Here is a 15,744-nt window from a genome sequence, read left to right on the forward strand (position 1 = left end):
AGGAATTCTCCCACTACATCATTTCAACAAAATGTACAAACATCATTTTGGCTGAATTTAAATGCCCAAAGAATCTTCATAATTTTGTGTAAACGGTACTTCTGAATCCCAAGTTTAGTCTCCATGGATTTTTATCCCTATAATGTTTAAAAGGAAATAGAGGAATAGGTTTCTTATGAGAAATTAGAGTAAAACTTGCTTCTTAAATACCTATATGTCCATGGATTTTTTTTTAACTAATAGACTTTACTTTTTAGAGAATTTTTTAGGTTTATAGAAAATTGAGAAGATACCTAGTGTTCCAATATAGTATACAATATAGTATAGTATATTGTCCCCTTCTCCCCAAGCCTACAGTTTCTTTATTATTAACATCTTGCATTAGTGTGATATATTTGTTAAAATTGGTGGACCAATATTGAAAAATTATTATTAGCTAAAGACCATAGTTTACTCTAGGGTTGACTCTATGTGCGTGTGGTTCTGTGGGTTTTGACAAAGGCATATCATGTATCCACCATTGCAGGATCGTACAGAATAGCTGCACTGCCCTGAAAGTCTCCTATGTTCCACCTACATTCCTTCTCCCACTGACCTGTACCTCTGGCAACCACTGATCTTTTTATTGTCTCTATAGTTTTGCCTATGTTTTAAAGCTTTCACGAATATGCAAAAAAAAAAAAAATTGGTGGTATATAAACTTACCATTTACAGAAGTGAGAGAGTTCAGTAACAGTTCAGGATATACATAAAATGCACCTGTTTCATTATTATTCCATTCAGTTTCAGCTGAAGCCTGAAATATGGAAAGGGAGGTTGCATTTTAATAAAGAATCTAATTCATGTACTGTCCATTCAAACTACACGAAGTATTTTCATTTTTAACATTTTTTAAAGGTAGATATATAGCAATCGGCAGAATAAGTCTGATTTTTTAAAAGTTTCCAGAATTCCTTGATTTTACCTATTTAATTCACCTACAACCAGGGCCAGTGGTCAGCCAGTGTGCCCAGTGTGGTTATGTACAGCTGGGTGTTGATGCTGACAAGTAAGTGTCCTTCCCATACTGGTTGTGAAATAAATATATATGTCTATACCATGAGAGAAGTGTCTTGTGTAAGCTTAAAGTGCTGTATAAATATTAGTTAATATAATAGCATGCCCATTAAATTATGTATGTTGTTCTCTTTTTCCATCCTTGCATTTTCCTGGGGAAAAAAGCTGACTTCAGCTGAAGCTGTGCAAATACCAATCACTCCAAATTATCATACTGCACATGCTTTGCAGGCGAGGAGCAACCACTAAAAAAAAAATTATGGTAATGGGTAGAGGAAGAAATACCAATGAAAACTGTTGCATAAGATTTCATGACTCAAAAACGCATGCCCTGTGTTCCCACTGTATTTCTCGCTGTTAATCTCTTTTTAGTTTTTTCTTCTTCACCTCTTACAGGCTTCTATCTTCAATCTCCTTTCCTTCCTTGCTAGTTCAAACTGTAACTGACGATGGGTTTTCTTCTCGACTGGCTTCATTTTTGCTGTTCTTCCAGGAGAAAAATCTATTACCTGCCCCGCCGTTACAAGTTCATGAGCAGGTTAGTAGCACGCTGTGTCCTGATGGTGTTTGTCTTTCTGTTGGCCCGTGTGCTCCAACAATGACAAGGAGCTATAAGCTGGGGAAGATGAGCCTGTGTCACATGGGAAAGCTGGCTGCTATGCGCATTTTAAAATCAGCTGTGTCTGATTAGCCTGAAAAAAAAAAAAAAGATGAAAATGTCCCTCTCTGAGAGTCTTCCCTGTGACTTCTCCCCACTTGGGAGGATGCCATTCATCTGCAAGTGTGCTGGGACTATTGCTTTTTAGCCCATTATCTTTTTTAAAAAATTTTCAATAGTTTTTGGGAAACAGGTGGATTTTGGTTACATGGATAACTTATTTAGTGGTGATTTCTGAAATTTTGGTGCACCCATCACCTGAGCACTGTGTACTATACCCAATGTGCAGTCTTTTATCCTTCACCCCCTCTTTTTAGGCCGTTCTATTAGATAAATTATCAAAAATCCCAACAAATTTGGCATAGATGTCCTTCCTTCCTTCCTTCCTTCCTTCCTTCCTTCCTTCCTTCCTTCCTTCCTTCCTTCCTTCCTTCCTTCCTTCCTTCCTTCCTTCCTCCCTCCCTCCCTCCCTCCCTCCCTCCTCCTCCCTCCCTCCCTCTCTCCCTCCCTCCCTCTCTCCTTCCCTCCTTCCCTCTCTTCTTCTCTGTCTTTCTTTCCTTTCCCTCCCTCCCTTCCCTCCCTCCCTCCCTCCCTCCCTCCCTCCCTCCCTCCCTCCCTCCCTCCTTCCTTCCTTCCTTCCTTCCTTCCTTCCTTCCTTCCTTCCTTCCTCTCTCTCCTTCTCTCTCTCTCTCTTTCTTTCTTTCCTTTATTTTTTGTCTTTCTCTGTCACCCAAGCTGGAGTGCAGATCTCGGCAAACTGCAACCTCTGTCTCCTGGGTTCAAGCAATTCTCCTACCTCAGCCTCTTCAGTAGCTGGGATCACAGGAACCTACCAGCACGCCCAGCTAATTTTTGTATTTTTAGTAGAGACAGGGTTTCACCATGTTGGCTAGGCTGATCTCAAACTCCTGACCTCAGGCAATCCGCCTGCCTTGGCCTCCTGAAGTTCTGAGATTACAGGGTGAGCCACCATGCCTGGCCAATGTTAATTTTTTCTACAAAAATTCCTCCCTCCACTATAAGTAATTTGAAAGCTTGAAGTGCAGATAGTCATCCTTAGCTGCTGGCTACTTGACTTCATGAGCGGGGTCCTCCTATGTTAGTAATATTTTGTTAATAACATATGCAGATGTATAGCCTCACTCAGGTGCCCTTCCTACCCTCTTTTCTGCCAAAAACAAAAAACAAAAACAAAAAAAACAAAATCCCACCAGATGAAGATTGCATTTACTATACTTTGTATCCTCCCAAAGCTTGTTTTTCCTTGTTGTTTTTTGAGGAGCTCGGGAGAAGGGGAATGCATCAATGATGATGTTCTTTAATTTGATTCTGTTGTGATCATTGGAGAATCTAATTCCAAAATCTTAATTGATCTTATGTTTTCATTCACCCTGAACTGAGCTGATGGTTAAACTGGGAAACTAGTAAATTTCTCTGAAAATCCTAGTTAGTTCAACTCTATGAAATTTAGAACTCTAGTTCCCTCTCTTTATAAGCTATGTCGTGTGATAAATAAAAGAGTAGTTGATACATTTTGATGGATTCACTCAAATGCATGTGCACTCAATGAACTACAGTGTGAGAACTGACCTCCAAAGAAATGAAAATATCGTTCCTCAAAAATTACCTGTGAGCAAGCAGTTCTTCTTTCGTTACACAGTTGATATGGCATTTGGATTCACCATGGTTTAGATTGCTCCCTTGTCACATTATAATCATCTATAAAATCCTGGTACAACAGTTTAGCCTTTATTAATAGTTTTCAAACTCCAGCCGGCATCGGAATCACCTAGCGGCCTTGTTTAGGCACAGATTTCTAGGCCTCAGCCCCAGAATTTCTTGTTCAGTAGATCGACAGTGGGGATAGAGAATTTTCACTTCTAACAAATTCCCAGCTTCAGCTAATGCTGCTGGTCATGGGATCATGTTTTGGAAACCATTGGTCTGTATGATAGGCCAAGCTCCATCTTGCCATTAAATTAAGGATTTAACTGACTATGAGAGGGGAAAACAAAAACCAAAATCAAAGAAAACCTGAAGGAAACAGCAAGGTGAAGAGATGTTTCTCCCAACTTTGATGGCCAAGTGGAAATATCAAGTTTGTATGTGATATTGTTTCAATCTGTTCAGTGAAATATATTCTAGATTCAAAAAAGAATGTAGGGTGGGAAGAGGTCTTATTCTTGTCTGGATTTGCCAAGTCATCTAAGTCAGTATATGTAGAACAGAGCACATTGGGATCATAAAACCTATATTGGCACTGGGTGACTTTGGGCAAGTTCCTTCACTTCTCTGAGCCTGAGTTTTTCACGTTTATAAAACAGTATTAATTTCTACCCTGTATGGTTTATGTGAGGTTTAGTGCCTAGTATGTAGTTGATGTGCACAAATAGTATCTATTAGTAATTATTACATGTAATATTTAGAAGGAGATCCTTATGCAAAGATATAAGGGTATTCTTCTATTCTTTCCTTTGTGCTTCTGAATTTTTTATCCATCTCTAAGTCTCTCCTTTCTTCTGTCCTCTAGCAACTAGTCCACTAATTCTGCTCTGATTTTATCTGCCAAGTAGTCATTTTCTCCATTTATATTTTCTATACAGGCATTGGCTCTACTTCCCACACAATCACCTAATTTAAAACCTAAGGGTCCAGGTGTGGTGGCACACACCTGTAGTCCCAGATACTTGGGAGTCTGAGGCAGGAGGACCACTTGAGCCAAGGGGTTCAAGCCTAGCCGGGGCAACATGGTGAGACCCCATCTCTAAAAATGTAATTAAAAAAAAAAAAAAAGCCGGCCGGGCGCGATGGCTCAAGCCTGTAATCCCAGCACTTTGGGAGGCCGAGGCGGGCGGATCACGAGGTCAGGAGGTCGAGACCATCCTGGCTAACACAGTGAAACCCCGTCTCCACTTAAAAAATACAAAAAATTAGCCGGGCGAGATGGTGGGCGCCTGTAGTCCCAGCTACTCGGGAGGCTGAGGCAGGAGAATGGCGTGAACCCGGGAGGCGGAGCTTGCAGTGAGCTGAGATCTGGCCACTGCACTCCAGCCTGGGCGACAGAGCGAGACTCCGTCTCAAAACAAAAAAAAAACCTAAGGGTCATTTTGGATGTTTTGCTCCCTCATCTAATCAGTCTCTCAAATTCTGCAGGTGCAGATGAATATTTCTAAAAGTCCATATATTACTCTTCCTTCCCACTGCCATTGACTTAGCTGAGCTCCCATCACCTCTTGCCTAAACATCAGTTTATCTTCCTGCCTCTTTTCTGACCACTTCCAAACTCTCTTCTGTTCATCTCCTAAGTAGCAAATCTGACTTATGTCACTGGGTGGCCACCATAGAGTGATCACAATAAGGTTAAAAGCCTTAGCTTAATTACAGCCCTTTATAAACTATCCTTACCCATCTTTTCCCTCCTACCACTCTTTGCTCCATCCATATTGAACTACTTACTCATCATTTCCAAATACATATTATGCTCACATGGGTTTATGTGCTTTTGCATATAGCGGTCCTTCTGGAAGATCCTTTCCTTTATTGTTCACCAAGGTGGTGTCTACTCAGTCCTCAAAACTCAGTATTTTTGCTTTTGCCCAGGTCAAATGATCTCTTTTCTGCTTTTCCATTGGGATCCTATGGCCTCATCACCCTGTGCTGTAATCTATGATGTATGTGTCTAGCTCCATACCTGGGTGATATTTGAAGACAAGGATGACTCATCAATTCTGTATTTCCAGCACCAAGCACATAGTAGATGGAGTGCATGAACGAATGAATCTCCACATGAGTGTGTGAGAATTGGAGTAGGGAGAGAGGAAATCACAAAGAAAAGAATCATAGAAAAACCAGGTCTGCCTCAAGTGTCAGACACAGCCTTGGGATGAAAACATTTGCTCAAACAAGGGTGGGGGGGATAAACAATGAGGGCTTAAAAGAAAAGAGTGATAAAAGGAACTATAGAATCTCAAGGTTTTATGGGATATTAAATGCCACCAAGTCCAACCACTCATCAGAGACTTAAACTTCTGCTTTTCTGGAGACAGTAAACTCCCTAGCCCATCTGTGGGCAGCTGTGACTATTACAAAGTTCTTCCTTATAATAAGCTGTAATCTCTGTCTCTTTAACTTTCATTCTTTGACTGGAGTTCTGCCCCCTGGATACATAAAAAGTAATCTACAGAGCAAAAAGGCAAAGCATGTGAGAAAGATTGTGAAATATAGGCAAAAGGGCTTGGCACTTAGCAGCTATTTGGACATTCAGAGTTGAGGAGAATGAAGTTCTTATACCTAAGGGCTAGGAAAAATACTGTTGGAGGTAAAAGAAGACTAGAAATCGAGAGGAGATACAAGTGTGGTGAGGAAGTTGACTTTTTAAAATTAATTCTGTATTACAAGTCACAGTAGATTTTTGAGGTGTTTGTGTCCTAAAGGCCTTTGGAATTGATAGCAAAGCAGCTGAAGAGAGTGGTAATGCTGGAGAATCCATTGTGGGAGTCAACGGCATAGAAGCCATGACCTTAGCCAGGGGAGTGTATGGAATTTCCCTGGACGAGAGGTAAAGAGTTAAGAGAAGAGGGCCTGTGGCAATTCCTTTGAAAATCTGCATTAATGCAATGGGGGGACACCTGAGGAGAATGAAAAAGAACAGTTAGGAAGTAGAAGGAGAATGAAGAGAGGGTAGTATCAAAGGCACCAGGAATGAGATTCCACAAGGAGGGCTGTGCTTCAGCTTCTGGTGATCAATCAGAGATGAGAATCAATTCTGGATATTTAGAAATTTCAATAATCTCCATGACAGCAGTCTCCATGGAGTGGTGATTCTCAAATGTGTGTCAGGATCATTTGGAGGGCTTTTAAAAACACGAATCACTGGGCCCATCCCCAGGGTTTCTAGGTCTGAGGTGGGGCTCGATAATTTGCACTTCCATGAAGATCCTAAGTGACGCCTAAGCTGATGTTATTGATCCTGGACCACATGTTGAGAACCATCACTACAGAGTGGAGGATAATGGAAAACAAATTACAGCCAGTGGAGGAAGGACGAGGGCTGGATGAATCAGAGGCAAGGAGGGTTTGCTGCTACTTTGATAAGTTTCATGGTAGAGGAAGGAGAAAGAGGGAACAGGATTTAAAACAGGAGCCAAGAGGAGGAAAGCAGCGGAGAGTATGACCTTATGACCCATCACATATTCTCCATGTGTGCAGAGAAGTTTTGAGTGAATAAGAGCTTGAGAAATCCTTCTTTCTAAAGCTGAAGGAACAGCTTACAAAATACTAGTCTTTGGCCTGAAAGCATTGATGCTACTTCTAGTGCGCAAATCACAACTGCAGAAGAATTTAGGCATTGGAAGGTACTGGAAGACTCTGGGCCAAGCTAAAGGAAAAAGAAATCCCAACAAAGGTACTTTCTTCAGAATGGCCTCTCAAAATAGGCTTCATTGCATACGACATAGAATTAAGTCTGATATCACTGGGATGTGTAACTTTCTGAAGCCCAGGGTATGGTGTACATTTTAAAATCCACGTTGTCAGAAAATGTTGTGTCTACCATAACTCTTCATTTCACATTGGAACAGACTGATTTAGATGATGGAGAGTGTCTTTTTCTTTGTAGCCAGCTCTGATATTCTAAATTAAAGACCATATATACAACTTGCCATCTAGTAGTACATCAATAATGAAACACTGACCTCCAATATCCTAAAATTCCCCTGTCATATGAAATATGGATATTTAAGTTAGCTTGTAGTTTCATTTATATCAGTGATATTGAATTTTATTAATCCATGAAAGCATCTCTGAAACAAACCTATTTCCTAAGAATAAATGAATTAATATCTCCAAGGTTTCTGAGCAGGCAGAGAAATAAAGCACTTTTTTCATAAATATCCTTATTTTAAAAAACCACTTGACTCTCATAAAGCACACTCATATAGTTCAGACCTGTATTTTTAAAGTTAATGCTCTTTTTATCCATGTACTTGGTCTATTAAATGCTGCTTTCACTCTTATCTTTGGACAGGCTTATAGCCATTATAAATTGACTATCCAATAAAAAGGAATTTATCATCTTTTGGCTGCCCTTTTTTTGGCTTCACAAAATATTACAAATAAAGTCTGTGGAAGATATGATTACAAAGTAACAAATCTGATTGTTATGGGTGGCTTGTAGCTGGAGTATCATTACTACTCCTTACCTCCACCCCCCATATGCATTCTGCCTGACTTGATCCTGGGTGAGGCTTGACAGGGTGAATGCTGGACCCTATTGCATTATACATTCAATGCAGTCACAACTTATCAGATGAGCATATAGGCAAAAGGACAAAATGCTTTTGTATTTTCATCCTCGTTTTAAAAAACTAATGCATGTAAGCCGTTGGAGTCGTCTATAAGGTATTTAGGCTATGCTCCAAATAGTAGCCCTGTGACCTAAAAGAATAACATTAGCTTTCTAAGATCTCTAAATCCTATCCAGGTAGAGCCTTGTAAATTTGGACACTTGGCTGTAAGAAAACGAAAAAGAAATACATGCCTTCTGCTGTCTATTATCATTCCAAGAGGGTGTCATTTACTGCAATGTAGAACTGTGTGCCACTGAAAGAAAGAAGAAAGAGAAAGAAAGGGAAGGGAAGGGAAGGGAGGGGAGGGGAGGGGAGGGGGAGGGGAGGGGGAGGGGAGGGAAGAAGGGAGGAAGGAAAAGGAAAGGAAAAGGAAGAAAGAAAAGAGAGAGAAAAGAAAAGAAAGCTCATCTGTAGGTTCCCTCTAGGCATATCATCGCTGATAATGTGATCTGTTAGAAACATGATGCTATTATTATAATATTCTTTACTGGGGAAAAGGAGGTGTCTTCAGAGTAGGCCTGCTTCATTTAATTTAGTCTGATTAGGTTATCATTAGTGTACATTCCCTCCTGGGTTATTAGTGGCTCAAGTGAAATGGCCTTTCTTCTACTTCCTCAGGATATGCCCACAGCATGCAGGTTGGCACTCTGTACATTGTAGGCAGTTTATAAAGGTCTCCTGACAGGTTAGCATGTTGGGAGCAAGATCCTTTGCACATATGTGGCCTTTTCCTTCATCATCACATCTCCTAAGTTAGGTAGGATTAACTCCCCTTTCGAGCTGAGGGAACTGAGGGTCAAAGAGATCAAGTACAACCTTCCCAAGACCAAACTTGGGAAGCCATTGCAGAGGTGGCAAGTCTACACCCATTTGCTTATACTGCATTGTCAGCTCTTCCCAGGTACCCGGGATCTCACTTATCATGAATCAGCAAGAGGGAAACCTGAACTTACCATCAGAACAGCTTTCTATAAAAATAACTCACCTCATAGTCCAGACGTTAACTTGACAAGTTAAGGCCAGAAATGCCCAAGTGTCTGATCCATTTCCCCTTGTTGATTTGCCTGTGTAGTCTGTAAGAGGGCTTTTGCTCAGTAAATGGCAAAAATGGAACAAAGTGACAACATACCCAACCAAAATCAATGCTAAATCATTAAGCCAATGTTTTTTCTTTTCTATTCCCTATTGGTGGAGGCTTCATTAAGTAAAGTCTATACTAAAGTCCACTTCTATACTGAAGAGACAAATGGGGTGCTTTCTGGTTGGTTGGTTTCCAGACTTTAACATATCTAAGTAAATTTCAGGGTTAACTATTTAGGGAGGTTTATTAGGTGGGGACACAGACCTCAGTCTACAAGGGAGAATCACAGATTTTGAACTTCTATTGGGAAAAGAGCAATCTATGTAAAAGTTCATCATTATTGTCACCATCATTTTCTTCATCCTAGAAACCATCACTCAATCAAGCCCTTTGGTCATCCAAGGCATTGTGTAAGCACTTGATATCCATGATCATGTTTAATCTTTACCATTGCCTTATTCTCTGGGTTCTGTTGGCTCATAGAGGTTTAATTACTTGCTCAGCAAGGTCTATAAAACTGGAATATGAATCATCCGGTTTCAGCTGACTCCAAAGTCCATCATTGTATACTGAAGGTTATCTATCATTGTATACTAGAGGTTACCTAACATTGTATACTAAAGGTTATCATTAATTCAAGTTTGAATTAATCACATAAGTGACATAATCAGGATATTATCACCCAAATCAACAACAACATGTAGTATCTAAAGAATATCTGGTTGATCGTCATTTTAGAGATGAGAGCACTAAGGTTACGTGAGGAAAAAAAGCTTGTCCCAGGTCACACTGATGTATGACTGCAGAATCAAGAGTCCAACTTGAGTCTTATGCTTTCCAGCCTAGTGGCTTTTGCACTATGTGCTTCTGTCTTGCGTGACTGAAGGGGGCCCTAAGTGAAGTCTGAGTGTGGCAAAGTTTGGAGACAGGAATGTGTTTGTGGAAGAGCAGACTAGGGGAGCACTCACTCACTATCCTGCCACAGAGAGATAGATTCTTGTTCCCAGAGCCACCTAACTGGGAGGTGAGAACAGCACATGGAATGGCAGCCTTGACTGTGGGAGCCTGGCTAGCTGTTGCCAGGTCTTGAGGAGAGGATCAGACCAAGAGTGTTTTAAGAGGTGTATTCATTTCCTATTGCCATCATAACGCATTGCCACAAATTTAACAGCATAAGACAACACAAATGTATTAGCTCACAATTCTGTAAGTCAGAGGTCAGGGAGGGGAGGCTCAACTGGTTTGTCTGTTCAGGGTTTCCCAAGGCTGCAATCAAGGTTTTTGTCACCTGGGCCCTTATCTGGAGGCTCTGGGGGAAATCTGCTTCTGGATTCATTTAGGTTGCTGGCACAATTCAGTTCATGTAATCAGAGGACTGAGATCTCCATTTCTTTATTGGCTAAAAGTCTTTCTCAGCTTCTAGAGGCTGCCTGCATTCCTTGCCTCCTAGCTCTTTTCATCTTCAAAGCCAGCAACAGTAGGTCAAGTGCTTCTCAAACTTTGAATCTCTCTGATTCTCCTTCTGCTACATCCCTCCTGCCAGAGAAAGTTCTGCTTTTAAAGGTCTCCTGTGGTTAACTTGAGCCCATCTGAATAATCCAGGATGCTCTCCCTATCTTAAGGTCAGTAACCTTCCTTACATCTCCAAAGTCCCTTTTGCCATGTAACATAACATATTCATAGGTTCTGGGGGTTAGGGTGTGTACAACTTTGTGGGGGAAGCTCTGGTAACCAGAAGAAGACACAAACTGCTGACCATGTTTGAGTGTTTGGTTTAGTCATAGTGAAGTGCACACAGCATGTACAGGCATGTGTAATGGAACCTGGACAACATGCTTTGTCCACCTGCTTCTGCTTAGGCTCCCCAGTGAAGGCCAGTTCACACCCTCCAATCCACATGCCCAACCAGTGTCTCGGGGATTTTATTTATTTATGAGATGGAGTCTTACTCTATTGCCTACGCTGAAGTACAATGGTGCAATCTCGGCTAACTGCAACCTCTGCCTCTCAGGTTCAAGTGATTCTCCTGCCTCAGCCTCCTAAGTAACTGGGATTACAGGCACACACCACCATGCCTGGCTAATATTTGTATTTTTAGTAGAGATGGGGTTTCACCATGTTGGCCAGATTGGTCTCACGGCTGTAATCCCAGCACTTTGGGAGGCCAAGGCAGGCAGATCATGGGGATTTTATTTTTAAGATGTTCTTTTTAATGTCTTTCTTCCACCATAGTTTAAAAAAAAAAAAGGCCCAGTTCTTTTGCTTTCCATCACTTTTATGCTAGTCCTGTGTGGTCCTTAAGAAATTATTAATAATGCTTGCTATCTGTCTGGCAGCTTCTCCAAAGCATTTCATACTGACCATGTTTTATGAGCCCACTAACCACTCTGTAAGGTCAGTAAGATGATGATGATGATAATGATGACTATTGTTACTATTACCTCTATTTTATAACCTTGGAAAAGAAGGCTCTGAGGGGTAAATAACTTGTGGAAGGTCATACAGCTGAGGCGCAAGACAGCCAAGTTTTAGGCACCGCAGTTACAGATCTCAGCCTCCTTTTACCATGCCAAGCAGCATCCTCTTGCCTCCTTCTCGCTTCCTCTTTTTCACATATTTCAATTAATTAATCATTTTGATTATCCTGTTCTACTCTCTTTTCATCATCTCCACATTTCAATTAAATTATGGTGCCACCAGCTGGCTGCTGAAGGCTGCCGTTTCACTCCTATAGAGTAGTTATGCTTGACTTTTTTTTACATTTTTATTTGTTTTTATCCACGCTAAGCACTGTACCCAGCTGGATTCAATTCATAGTCATTGCACGCAGAGCCCAGATTCTGTGGGAATGTGAATTTTACAAAGTGTGATCTGATTAGTGCTGCAGACTGGAGATGTGTGGGAGGTAAAAGCTCTATAATAAAAAACCTTTGGGCCAATGTCCTCTTTCTTGAATGAGTTTTAAGGCAATCAAATGAAATAAACCCAAGAGCCATGGGGAAGGCCACCAACTTAGCTGAGGAAGTCTAATTTATGAGTCCATATAAGGACTAAATCATTGAGCATAGACAAGTGATAGATGCTGGTGAAACACAATTAACTTTGAATTAAAAAGCAAACAGAAATATTAAGAGGCAAGCTGGTTGCTCAATTTTTTATTTTTGGAAAAAAGAGAAAAACAGTAATAATAGCCAGCATTTCCTGTACACCAGACAGTTCTAAAGACTTTATATGTGTATTAATAAGTTCATCATCACAACTCTATGAATTGGGTATCAGTATCATGCCCATTTGATAGACAAGGAAACTGAGGCTCAGCAAAGTCAAATCGCTTGCCCAAGGTTCTGCTGTTAATATTAACAGAGCCAGGATTTGAATCTAGGCATTCCAGCCCCGTAGTTCATGTTGTCAACCACTGTGTCATGCTGCTTCTCTAAAGCCCATCATCTCACTATATTTCAAGTGTACTTCTTTTGGGGCGGAGGGTTTTCTTTGGGAGGAGAGTCCTAGAGCCACTGTGAGATTCTTTTCAGTTTGACCTTTTGGGAGTTCTGAAGAAGTACAGCCACCACCAAGCAGAGTTGGGGTCATGGTGAGGCTGGAACAATGCTGAGAATAAAGGAGATAGTAAAAGAGAAGTTTACCTTTATTTTTTAGTTTGGAATTGATTGGTTACATAAATAATATCATCTTCAGCTGAGAGTTTCACTGTGATGGTTAATTTTATATGTTAAACCTGACTGGGCTGAAGGATGCCCAGATAGCTGGTAAAACATTATTTTGGGGTGCGTCTTTGATAGTGTTTCCAGAAGAGATTAGCATTCAAATCAGTAGACTTAGTAAAGAAGCTGATCCTCCCCAATGCAGGTGGGTACCATCCAACCCATTGAGTGGAACTAGAAGATGGAGGAATAGTGAATTTGCTGCTGCTTGAGCTGGGACATCTCTCTTCTTCTGCCCTTAAACATCAGTGCTCCTGGTTCTCTAGCCTTCAGACTTGAACCAGGATTTGCATTGTTGGCTCATAAGATTCTGGAGGGCTAGAAGTCGCGCAATCTGCAGTTTTTAAGAAGGAGGCCTAGGAAACCTGATAGCATAAGTCCCATTTCTGATCCAAAGGCCTGAGAACTAGGAAGGCCAATGTCCAAGGGCAGGAGAAGATGGATGTTCCATCTCAAGCAGACAGCAAATTCACCCTGCCTCCACTTTTTTGTCCTATTCAGGTCCTCAATGAAATAGATGGTGACCACCTGCATTGGTGAGGGCCAACTTCTTTACTAAGTCTACAGTCTCAAACACTAATGTCTTCAGGAAACAACCTCACAGACACATCCCAAAATAATGTTTGTCAGCTATCTGGGTATCCCTTAACTTAGCCAAGTTGACACAGAAAATTAGCCACAACATTCACTGAAAAGAGTACATTGCCACGTAAATATATTGTTTTAATTAGGAAAAAAATAAATCATGACCAAATTCCATGTGTTTTCAGTTAATAAATTTGGAAGATTTTTTTTTCCAGTAGTATAGACACTTGAGGTAGTGCTATCATCTTAAAGTTTGGTGTGGTTTTTGCTCCTTCTGGTGTTTTTCTGTGAACAGTGATTGGGAACTCTTCACTTGGAAGCCAGATGTTTTCATCAGCAGAAGTCAGTGGAACTGAGGGACCAGGGAGATAGCCAGAGAGAAAACTGTGGCTGCAAACCACTTTTAGAATACTGTTGTTTTCATTGACTTGGCTTCATTAGAGTGACACATGTGTGTCACGACGCCCTAGCACCATGAGAACCATGGAGCCAGCTTAAAAAGAGATCTATGAAAGCCAAAAATCCTGCTGCCTGCTGAGAGGCTGCTGGGGGAGGTGGGAGAGGCAGGAAGCAAATCATGGCATGGAGCTCTCTGTGCACAACCCCCAGGATACACTGCCAGCACCCCCTCCCCAAAGTTAACTACAGCTAGAGCTCTTCTCTGACCTCAGATGTTTTCCAAACACAAAATGAATTTTTTAGAACCTACAGAATGTAAGTTAAGGTCTCTGCTGCTTGCTTAAAGGACTGTTGGAATCCTTTTCAGAGCTTTCCAGCCTTGTTAGGACTGCTTGGTCATTTATTATTGGCATGTGGGTGGACATCTAACTCACAGCTGCTATTTCACAAACTGTAATAATATTGAGGCCACTTGGTGAAATCAGAACAACACTAGAGTTCTGGCTGTCTTCTTTCCATCTAAAACAAGGATATCATGAGTGCAGTGAGAGGGCCTGGAATGTGTGGTATGATACTTGTGGCTCTGTAGAGACTTCTCTCCTGTGTTTCAGGGTGATGCTGACATGCTGTACCCTTTGGTCTTGCCTTCTGTGTACCACAGGATCGATAAACAAATAAGCAGGTTTCGGAGATGGTTACCTAAGAAGCCAATGAGGCTGGACAAGGAGACACTGCCAGACCTGGAGGAGAATGACTGCTACACTGCCCCTTTCAGCCAGCAAAGGATCCATCAGTGAGTATTCCATGTTAAAGCCCCTGTCTTACTAAGGATGTGCAGCTGTAGTAGAGCCTCACCCTGCACGCCTTTGATTGATGGGCATGAGGAAGGAACAGCGTAGTGCCCTTCTCCCCTAAAAGTCTCATTGAGTGTTCATATCCCTTTTATTTCAGTCAGGGGAAGATAACTGCTGTAACCAACAATCCCTGCATCTCAGTGGCTTAAGGTGATACAGTGCTTGCTCATGTGTGTGTTGGGTAAATGATCTTCTCCACAGAAAGGCAGTGACCCAGGCTCTGTCATTCTCATTGCTTTGCCAACCCCCTGCGCATGGAGCCCCCTGCAGGCTCATCCGCATCCAGCCAGCAGACAGGAGGAGTGGCCTACACCTTTTCCTATTGAACAGAGGGTTTTTTGTTTTCTGGTTTTTGTTTTATCTTGGTTCACTTCTCAGTTCCCCTTTCTTCAGCAATTCACAGGGTTGCCTTAGGAAAAGCCACATCACCTGGCAGCCCACTTGCTGACTCATCTGTCAGACTGTCTCAGAACAGTTATTTGTCACTTTTGACATGTGGGGAGGAAAAACAAGTTGGCTAAGTAACTGAGACTGTGAGAAACTGAAAAAACGAAAGAGAATTTACTCTGAAGCTTCTGATATGATAAGAAATGATGGCTGGATGCAGGGCAGGGCAGGCAGGAGGACAGAAAAGCCTGCTGTGTGCTGGAGACTGTAAACAATAGGAGAAACACAGCCTCCAGTGGGGGCAGAGATCAGGTCGGCCCTACCTTCCTTGCAACAAGATGAGGAATTCCAGACCCTCCTGCTCCAGCAGTGGTGACAGCCTCAGTAAAAATGACTTTTTACTGAAGGGAAGAAAGGGGTGATGGATTTAAAAAAACAAAACAAAACAAAACAAAAAAACCTTGCTGATTTTGTGAGAAAGTAAACCAGGCCGAGTATGGTGGCTCACGCCTGTAATCCCTGCACTTTGGGAGGCAGAGGCCGTCAGATCACGAGGTCAGGAGTTCGAGACCAGCCTGACCAAGATGGTGAAACCCCATCTCTACTAAAAATACAAAAATTAGCTGGGCGTAGTGGTGTGCACCTGTAATCCCAG

At 41.6% G+C, this 15,744-nt stretch overlaps 1 protein-coding gene across 3 annotated transcripts in view; it reads left to right on the top strand.

Moving 5' to 3' along the window:
- Window positions 1–15,744, top strand: part of ANO4 (anoctamin 4) — a 325,664-nt gene that overhangs the window by 173,419 nt on the left and 136,501 nt on the right. For all 3 annotated transcript variants that reach the window (XM_030939837.1, XM_030939838.1, XM_010357207.2), the window contains 2 exons: window positions 1,550–1,594; window positions 14,510–14,641. In XM_030939837.1, the coding sequence (XP_030795697.1) occupies window positions 1,550–1,594; window positions 14,510–14,641 (177 nt within the window). The remainder of the gene's footprint in view (window positions 1–1,549; window positions 1,595–14,509; window positions 14,642–15,744) is intronic.

The sequence above is a fragment of the Rhinopithecus roxellana genome, chromosome 10 (genome assembly GCF_007565055.1).
Source record: "Rhinopithecus roxellana isolate Shanxi Qingling chromosome 10, ASM756505v1, whole genome shotgun sequence".
NCBI classification, from domain to species: domain Eukaryota; kingdom Metazoa; phylum Chordata; class Mammalia; order Primates; family Cercopithecidae; genus Rhinopithecus; species Rhinopithecus roxellana.